At 42.0% G+C, this 10,072-nt stretch overlaps 1 protein-coding gene across 2 annotated transcripts in view; it reads left to right on the forward strand.

Moving 5' to 3' along the window:
• The window catches only part of LOC139548589 (roundabout homolog 2-like), a 91,484-nt gene extending 81,412 nt beyond the window's left edge, over positions 1 to 10,072 (forward strand). Inside the window, exons 21-26 of one of the 2 annotated variants that reach the window (XM_071358371.1) lie at positions 3,494 to 3,632; positions 4,544 to 4,914; positions 5,354 to 5,470; positions 8,243 to 8,422; positions 8,718 to 8,857; positions 9,458 to 10,072. In XM_071358371.1, coding sequence (XP_071214472.1) covers positions 3,494 to 3,632; positions 4,544 to 4,914; positions 5,354 to 5,470; positions 8,243 to 8,422; positions 8,718 to 8,857; positions 9,458 to 9,544 — 1,034 coding nt within the window. In that variant the 3' untranslated portion in view covers positions 9,545 to 10,072. Of the gene's footprint in view, positions 1 to 3,493; positions 3,633 to 4,543; positions 4,915 to 5,353; positions 5,471 to 8,242; positions 8,423 to 8,717; positions 8,858 to 9,393 lie in introns of both variants that reach the window. The other variant, XM_071358372.1, reaches the window with a different exon arrangement.

Here is a 10,072-nt window from a genome sequence, read left to right on the forward strand (position 1 = left end):
TGGTGAGGATATACAGTACCAGTCAAAAGTTTGGACACCTACTCATTCCAGGGTCTTTCTTTATTTTTACTGTTTCTACATTGTAGAGTAATAGAGTAATACATATGGAATGATGTAGTAACCAAACAAGTGTTAAACAAATCCAAATATTTGAGTCTTCAAAGTAGCCACCCTTTGCCTTGATGACAGCTTTGCACACTCTTGGCATTCTCTCAACCAGCATCACCTGGAATAATTTTACAATAGTCTTGAAGGAGTTCCCACATATACTGAGCACTTGTTGGCTTCTTTTTCTTCACTCTGTGGCCCCAACACATCCCAAACCATCTCAATTGTACTGGGCTCCCGAGTGGCACAGCGGTCTAAGGCACTGCATCTCAGTGCTAGAGGTGTCACTGCAGACACCCTGGTTCGATTCCAGGCTTTATCACAACCGGCCGTGATTGGAGTCCCATAGGGCAGTGCACAATTGGCCCAATGTCGTCCGGGTTTGACCGGTGTAGGCCGTCAATGTAAATAAGAATTTGTTCTTAACAGACTTGCCTAGTTAAAGGTTCAATAAAAAATTGGGTTGTGGTCGGGTGATTGTTGAGGCCAGGTCATCTGATGCAGCACTCCATCACTCTCCTTCTAGGTCATTGTCCTGTTGAAAAACATATGATAGTCCCACTAAGCGCAAACCAGATAGGATGGCGTATCGCTGCAGAATGCTGTGGCAGCCATGCTGGTTAAGTGTGCCTTGAATTCTAAATAAATCACTGACAGTGTCACCAGCAAAGCACCCCCACACCATCACACCTCCTCCATGCTTCACGGTGGGAACCACACATGCGGATCATCCGTTCACCTACTCTGCGTCTCCTCTGAACAGTTGATGTTGAGGTGTGTCTGTTACTTGAACTTTGAAGCATTTATTTGGGCTGCAATTTCTGAGGCTGGTAACTCTAATGAACTTTGGGTTTTCCATTCCTGTGGCGGTCCTCATGAGAGCCAGTTTCATCATAGCTCTTGATGGTTTTGGCGACTGGAAGTTTTCCCAATTGACTGACCTGAAAATAATGATGGACTGTCGTTTCTCTTTGCATATTTGCGTACTGTCGTTTCTCTTCAATTGGTGGCTACTATGAAGACTCTTAAATGTATTTTGATTTGTCTAACACTTTTTTGTTACTACATGATTCCATATGTGTTATTTCATAGTTTTGATGTCTTCACTATTATTCTACATTGTAGAAAATAGTAAAAATAAGAAAAAAAACTTAAGTGGGTGTGTCTAAACTTTTGATTGGTACTGTAGCTAACTTTGTTACATAGTTGATGAGGGTGTGTGTGTGTGTAGACATCAAAACTATGAAATAACACATGGAATCATGTAGTAACAAAAAAGTAGTGTGTGTATGTACACTACCGTTCAAAAGTTTGGGGTCACTTAGAAATGTTCTTGGTTTTGAGAGAAAAGCTCTTTTTTTGTTGTCCATTTAAAATAACATCAAATTGATCAGAAATACAGTGTAGACATTGTTAATGTTGTAAATTACTATTGTAATTTATTCGCCTGCCAAATCAGTTCTGTTATACTCAAAGACTTTATTCAAACAGTTTTATAAACTTTAGTGTTTTCTATCCAAATCTACCAATTATATGCATATCCTAGCTTCTGGGCCTGAGTAGCAGGCAGTTTACTTTGGGCACACTTTTCATCCGGACGTGAAAATAGCGCCCCCAAGAAATTTGTGGAGTGGTTGAAAAATGAGTTAATGACTCCAACATAAGTGTATGCAAACTTCCGACTTCAACATATATATATATACAGTGGGGAGAACAAGTATTTGATACACTGCCGATTTTGCAGGTTTTCCTACTTACAAAGCATGTAGAGGTCTGTAATTTTTATCATAGGTACACTTCAACTGTGAGAGACGGAATCTAAAACAAAAATCCAGAAAATCACATTGTATGATTTTTAAGTAATTAATTTGCATTTTATTGCATGACATAAGTATTTGATCACCTACCAACCAGTAAGAATTCCGTCTCTCACAGACCTAGTTTTTCTTTAAGAAGCCCTCCTGTTCTCCACTCATTACCTGTATTAACTGCACCTGTTTGAACTCGTTACCTGTATAAAAGACACCTGTCCACACACTCAATCAAACAGACTCCAACCTCTCCACAATGGCCAAGACCAGAGAGCTGTGTAAGGACATCAGGGATAAAATTGTTGACCTGCACAAGGCTGGGATGGGCTACAGGACAATAGGCAAGCAGCTTGGTGAGAAGGCAACAACTGTTGGCGCAATTATTAGAAAATGGAAGAAGTTCAAGATGACGGTCAATCACCCTCGGTCTGGGGCTCCATGCAAGATCTCACCTCGTGGGGCATCAATGATCATGAGGAAGGTGAGGGATCAGCCCAGAACTACACGGCAGGACCTGGTCAATGACCTGAAGAGAGCTGGCACCACAGTCTCAAAGAAAACCATTAGTAACACACTACGCTGTCATGGATTAAAATCCTGCAGCGCACACAAGGTCCCCCTGCTCAAGCCAGCGCATGTCCAGGCCCGTCTGAAGTTTGCCAATGACCATCTGGATGATCCAGATGAGGAATGGGAATAGGTCATGTGGTCTGGTGAGACAAAAATAGAGCTTTTTGGTCTAAACTCCACTCGCCGTGTTTGGAGGAAGAAGAAGGATGAGTACAACCCCAAGAACACCATCCCAACCGTAAAGCATGGAGGTGGAAACATCATTCTTTGGGGATGCTTTTCTGCAAAGGGGACAGGACGACTGCACCGTATTAAGGGGAGGATGGATGGGGCCATGTATCGCGAGATCTTGGGCAACAAACTCCTTCCCTCAGTAAGAGCATTGAAGATGGGTCGTGGCTGGGTCTTCCAGCATGACAACGACCCGAAACACACAGCCAGGGCAACTAAGGAGTGGCTCCGTAAGAAGCATCTCAAGGTCCTGGAGTGGCCTAGCCAGTCTCCAGACCTGAACCCAATAGAAAATCTTTGGAGGGAGCTGAAAGTCCGTATTGCCCAGCGACAGCCCCGAAACCTGAAGGATCTGGAGAAGGTCTGTATGGAGGAGTGGGCCAAAATCCCTGCTGCAGTGTGTGCAAACCTGGTCAAGAACTACAGGAAACGTATGATCTCTGTAATTGCAAACAAAGGTTTCTGTACCAAATATTAAGTTCTGCTTTTCTGATGTATCAAATACTTATGTTATGCAATAAAATGCAAATTAATTACTTAAAAATCATACAATGTGATTTTCTGGATTTTTGTTTTAGATTTCGTCTCTCACAGTTGAAGTGTACCTATGATAAAAATTACAGACCTCTACATGCTTTGTAAGTAGGAAAACCTGCAAAATCGGCAGTGTATCAAATACTTGTTCTCCCCACTGTATATAAATAAATTGACCAATGTTCTCTTCAGCTTGATTTAACTAAGTGTGTGGGTTGTCTGCTTTCTCTGTACTGTAGCCAAGCTGGTGAAGCAGAGGTCAGTGTGTCCTCCATTTAAGCCTACACCACTCAACTGGGAGGACGTTCTGTCTCTACCACTGCCTGCTAATAAAGGATGTGGTTACACCAAGAGAGATCAGGATGATGGGAGGAACAGGTAACACCCAGCGCTACGTCCCCTGTAGACACCCTCCCATGGGATAGCTTATTAGCATTTCCCTCCCGGTGTTCAGGAGGGAAATGACAGTACAGGGAAAGAGAACTAGTAGTGCTGAAGTTGCTACATATTGCACCCTTTCTCCATAACTCATTGTGATTTTTCCTGATGTGTCCTTTTTATCTATTCTCTGACACCCTCATATGAGGGCTGTGTTTATATTGAATGTATGTCTTGCACTCTATTTGACCTGATAGTGTACCTGAACTACATAGCAAGAGTTCATGACGTTAGGGCCAGAACCTGACCTCCAGTTCAATCCAGATTATAAACTCTAGTGAAGTTTACTACGGTTAAAGTTGGAGTTAAAAACATTCTTGTCTGGAGGCTCAGGAGAGACTCTTAGTGTGGCTGCATCAGGGGGAGTGTACAGTTTCCTCTAACTGATTGTGACAGATGAGATTGTGGCCATAACTGGGGGGACCTAGCTGTTCTGACTGTGTTGTCTTTTTTTGTAATGACATTAGCCATCATCTGACAGTGTTGATTAGCCCTTTCCTTTTTCAATAACATGTTCTCTGTTAAATCTGCTCTGATGTCCGCTGACGTTGTCACGGCAACATAAATAATTTGAAGTCTTCTGTTTTGTAACCCATTGCTGCTGGTTCCTCTTTTCAAATGTAACACTGTCAACTACTGTTACAGTCTCTGGATATGGCTGTTAATGTGCCTCGAAGAGTTTTCTTGATGATGTACAAGTATTGTGTAAGATAGACCCCTTAGATTTATACTGGGGTCTTACTGACAGTGTTTTTCACTCAATGTGTCAGGTCCTCTTAGTTGTTAAACCAGGGGTCTTTTCTCGCTTTCCCCCATGTACTAATCATGTTTCCTCTTCCTCCCGCTCCCAGTAACTCTGATGAGGAGGACAGGTGTCCCCCGCTGCCAGCAAGGACTCACCTGATGGATGGCTTCAGGCAGGTTTTACCCAGCCTGCCCTCCTTCAGAAGAGAGAAGCTGGCCCAGGACACCACCTCCAGCCTACAGTCCACAGCCACGCTTCCCCCCTCCCCCCAAGAGGAGACACCCCCCCCGAACCCCAACGACAGCCCCCGGCTGCAGCACTTTGACCTGCGGGGCCACTACGAGCCCAGTTCCCAGGTCTCCCATTCCAACCCCAACCTGTTTGCCAATATAGACGTCAGCGGGCCATACCACACCAGCCAATGGGGAGACCCCTTCACAGGGGAGAGCTTTACTTCAGAGAGGAGTGGCAGAGGAGGTTAGTTGTACACACATGTCCCCCTGTCTTTACACACCTTTTCCTCTGTTATAGTTCTAGGATAATTATTAATATAGGATCATCTGTTATATAGGATAATAATTTATATGTGTAGCTAGCCTCTTGATAATGACCAGCCTGGTCACAGAACTGTATGTGCTTTAGCCACGTTCTTTGTCATTTGTTGCCATGCCATACATACAGTCCGTGTTTTGCATGACAACGAAAGGACAAGAGGAGTTGGCTAAAGCACAGACAGATCTGCTACCAGGCTAATCCATAACTGCATAATTATCCTGAATTTTTCGATGTTATTATGTTACTTAACACAAAGTATTTGTACATGAAAATCAAATCAGATCTATTATGAGATGGCTCTGTATCTTTTATTCCCTCTGAATGTCTTCTTGATGATGACATCACTGTTATGTTCTGTCAGGACAATCTCCTCCTTTCCCGGCTGACTCCTCATACGCTACGCAGGGACACAGAACCAGAAGCAAGAAGAAAGCCCTCAGGGAGGGCCAGCACCAACGAGAGCTGCATGACCAAGCAGGTAAGACATATTGGCAGCTACATTTGTTATCTTTGTAGAAGCTTTTATACAAGGCACCACACATAGCTTTTGTAATAACAAGTTACACCATCTTATTATTTCCAAGAACTTAGAAATGGCTCTCACTGGCTCTAACTTCGTGGTGTGTTGCTAGCACATGCACATAAGTAACACGCCTGCTTTGGTATTCAAGCCACATCCTTACAGCACATTTACATTTTGGTCACACATCAAAGTGGAACTGACAGCGTTTTAACTACTTTCCAGATAACAAACAAACAAACAAACAAACAATCTTAATATCAGTATTAAATATCTAATTCCCAGTTTATGCTACAAGACAACTTAATAAGATGTTTTAAAAATAAGTTATATTTGCCTCAACATTCCATGACGTACACTAAGGCATTGTTGGCAGAATAGATTGATGCCGTTCAATGCATTATTAATATAATTCACCAATACGTTTCTTGGTAGTCAAAAAAATATTGCTATCCGGTTGTAAATCACAGTTGGCCTGGTACATTGTTTGCTGCCTCCATTTGAGATGCACTGTTTCAGTTTCCATTGGCTCAATATTTTGGACAAAAATGGTTTAATGTAACTAAGGCTGGATATGACAATACAATCAAACTAGCAAGGGCAATGATCACTAGTCAGTCATAACGTGGCTAATAGGCTAGTGTATCTATTTATGTAGCAAGGTAAAAACTCGGATCCTAATGTTAGTTAAATCGCTAGCTAGCTGCTAGGAGGATGTCATGTCATTGGAGGAGTGACTGACTTTTTCTCCTCATATTGTTTTTTGGTGGCTATACACAGCTAACGTAAACTCACTCACTTTTGTACATCGCCTTGGTCCGTACAATTGACCTTATTTTAGCGCCCCAAAAACGTAATACTTCCAGATCAACTGTAATGTCAATACCATTGTAAAGCACAATTTCTCCCCTTTCCAACAGAATCAATTACATGACCCCCACGCTGCCCGTTTCTGCATAATTCAACAATGCAATGAGCTCCGTCTGGTCTTTAAAAAAATGGCGGGTGGGGAAGCAAAACTAATGCGTGATAGTGAGAAGGAGAGATGTTGTGTGGGAAAATTGCTTTTTTTCACTCGATCTGTCCAACTTATCACCTTATCGCCTCTGAAATGTAAATAAAACACTATAAAGAGTTTATATAATGTGTCATTACATACCTATTTGAAGGTTTGTGTCGAATTTGAATCGGGTTTTTAGGGCGGTGCAAAAATGATCTTAGAAGTAAACAGCGGCTTTGAGAATCATGATCACATGCAATGATGACGCAAAAAATGACTAGGTATCCCCCTTACCCCGTTACTGTCCATTTCTTGTTTTTAAACGATGAGAGAAGTGCTACACCTGGTGGAGAGAGATTGTAAGACAGAAATAGTTGCTTTATGCAGGCTGTACGTTACGACATGACACGTCACGATGTAACGGAAGGTCCGTTTTTTCAACTTTTCTCCAATCCTATAGAACCATTACCATGTCAATCAACACTTGAATAGAAACGTAGTTCACACCCCTGATTTTGAAGTCAACACAGTCGCTACAGTCCCATTTAGTTTTCTTTGTAGCCTCGTATGAATGTTGCGGTTGCGCACATTTGTACGGAATGGGGTGAGTTTACGTTAGAGATGCAGGTGTAATTTGCAAATTCACTCTAGCTATCTACTCCAATTTCAGAGCACTCTCTTCTGAATGTACCAGAGCACAGAATAACTGATGAATTTTTGAACGCGCAACATCCGCTGAATATGACTTGTTAGTAAATGTAGGCAAAGAAAGTAATAGTTAGTCACGAACACTTTAGATAACAACATGTAAACAGCCTAACCAGCTCTGCTAGGGCGAGTAAAATGGTCAGAGTAAGGTGTTCTCTCATTTGTGTCAGGAAGTAGCAAGCTAGCTAACTTTAACCAGTTAGCTTTGGTTCATGGTTGGGACAAGCATGCATTGTAGGCATGCAAGCTGCAAAGGAATAGTAGGCTACAATTCCCCATCGTTTATCAGTGCAATTTTGACGACTAGCTATTTGAAAAAGTTGGTGTTTATCTAATGTTCCTTCGTTAGATGTTAGCTCATCTTTCTCTGGCTAGCATTAGTTGTTGATCTTTTTGTTGTTGATGTGCATAACTGAAGGAGAGAGAGCCTACCTTTTCATGGTGGTTTAATCAATAGGACTGTAAAGTTCCCAAATGTAAGAGGACTCCCAAGTGGTATTGACATATTTGCAGAAATCCATTCAGGGGTATTTTGTGGCTTTTAGCGAATGCGTTCTAATGATCTAAAGTCGCGCAGTTGCAACTGCCTGTTAACACACAGTCCAGTTCAAAGTGAATGATGGCACAGGCCTATACTGTAGCTCTGATTGGCTATGGTGTACCAGTCTAAGTAGACTCTGGTCCTGGACGAGACAGATTTATTTATTTACTGCAGTGTCTATTAATTGTCCAAACGCACGGCCGCTTTCCCACTCTATATTGCTATAGAATTTTGACAAATACCTTAGTATTTGTAATTCCCAAACATTCTAAGAATTTATGAAAACATGTAAATTACCATATCTAAGTGTTCACTTGTCAGAAAAAATAAAAAAATGTCATAGATTTTAATAATATTTAATGTTGCTAAAATGCTGTCAGTTCCACTTAAGTCCTGTACTGTACATTTAGACAGCAGTGCTTTAAAGAGGTAACCTGTGGTCGAGTGAAAGCAGTGTTTTTTTTCATGAGCTGTCAATCAGTCTGTGCAGGCCTGCCCCCTCCGCCGGCCCCACCCCCCGCAGCAGATGACCCCATGCAGCTCCTGGTTGATGTGCTGGGTTGTAGCCGGACGCCGTCGGCGGAGAACTCGCCGGCCCTACAGAGGAGAGGAGACTACTCCTCACCCCAGAAGAGAGGGCCTGCCATGAGGGGCTCACAAGGTATGCATCAAACCATCTAATTAATGCAAATACACGTACAGTAATATAAAAGCGGCAAGCACAGACTCATATTGTGATTGAGGTCTAGTAATGCTCCGTCTACATTAATATGCATACAAATCCTCAGTAGACTTAGAATAGTGCATCGGTTTAAGCACACATCGAGCAACAATCCCCTCTACCCAGGTGGCCAGAGATGGTGGGGGGTCTAGTCTGGTCCAGCACTTAGAATCTGACCCATATAATTCCAGCTGTACTTTTGAGTGATTGCGGTATTGCATATTGTCATCTGCAGATGAGGGGGTAATCCCGTACTGCCCGTCCAGCTTTCTGCCCCGGGGTCAGATGTCCTGCTACGGTTCCCTTGGTGGAGGGGCCTCCTCGCGGGCTTCAACTGGACAGAGAGGGCCTGGAGTTGCCCAGAGGAGGGACGAGGTGAGTCTAGTGTGAAGGACAGCAGTACTACCTGGTCTGGTTCAGTAGAGACATGTTAGTCCTATAGTTGTTATCAGTGTTGGTTGTTGTCCTCCTAGTCTATTACTATAGTGGGCAAATGTAAGGCAAGGATTTGGTGATAATCCAAGACAATTTTGGATCTTAATCAGTGTTGATTGGTGTGGCACAGAGAGCCAAGAGACCCACTGGCCCAAGACCCACCTGGCTCTTTGCTGCTTTAATCTCTATACTAATCTGGTCCAGTTTATCCAACATATTGGTAATATTAATGCCAAATCAAGACTAGTGTTTTCATCTATAGTATGTTGCATAGGATAGATTATGGACATGTCAAATTAATGTTTTGACAATGGCATAGATGTAAGCAAATATGGGAGGTCAGTAGATTTATAAGAGCTCAACCATAAATGGAATACTCACATTTGTGTGGCTAAACCTTGGCTAAATTAGTGTCAGGATTAGTTTTTGGCACCAGCCACATTGCTGATTTGAGTTTAATGTTTGTTTACTTTCAGAACCTCATATAGCTGGAAGCAGATTATGTGATGTGAAGTTCTCCGCCATGTTTTTTTTTTAAAGCTTGTTTTGCTGCTTCCATCTTTGCTGAACTCCAGCCTGTTGCCATGGTATCAAAGAGGAGCTGAAGACAAAAGTGAAAGCATGTAGGCTTGCCACCTGCCTTTTCGATATTGGTTCATATTTGTGTTTTTTATCGTTTGATAATTTGTATGTGATTTTATGTCCTGCCTCGGTGTATATAGACATCTTAGCAACTTTTTTAAACAGGATCTTGGATAAAGATAATATATTGTATTTTGAAAAAAAAGAAAGAAAAAGTCTTAAAATTACTGTAGATATTATACAACATATGTTTGAATGTACTTTGTTGTTTACCCTGAAACCCTGGTGATGTTTGTGTGATGAAAGGATATGAGGCAGAAACTCTGTTAACAAGACCATCTGAGAGTGTGTGTTTACAGTTTTTCTCTCTCGCTGTCATTGTGGCGTAAACCTCCTGCTTCTTCTAAACAGACATATCGATCTTATCAACACCAGATGAAATAGCCTTGTCCTTTCAGTTTGTGATGCTGAAAATGTGTGAACCTATACCCTTGTTGAACACCAATTGTTATGTTCTGTCATCAGTTGAATGATTTGTTAAAAAAATACCAATAAAACATTTGTTACTCTAAA

Source organism: Salvelinus alpinus, chromosome 21 (assembly GCF_045679555.1).
Source record: "Salvelinus alpinus chromosome 21, SLU_Salpinus.1, whole genome shotgun sequence".
Classification (NCBI taxonomy): Eukaryota; Metazoa; Chordata; class Actinopteri; order Salmoniformes; family Salmonidae; genus Salvelinus; species Salvelinus alpinus.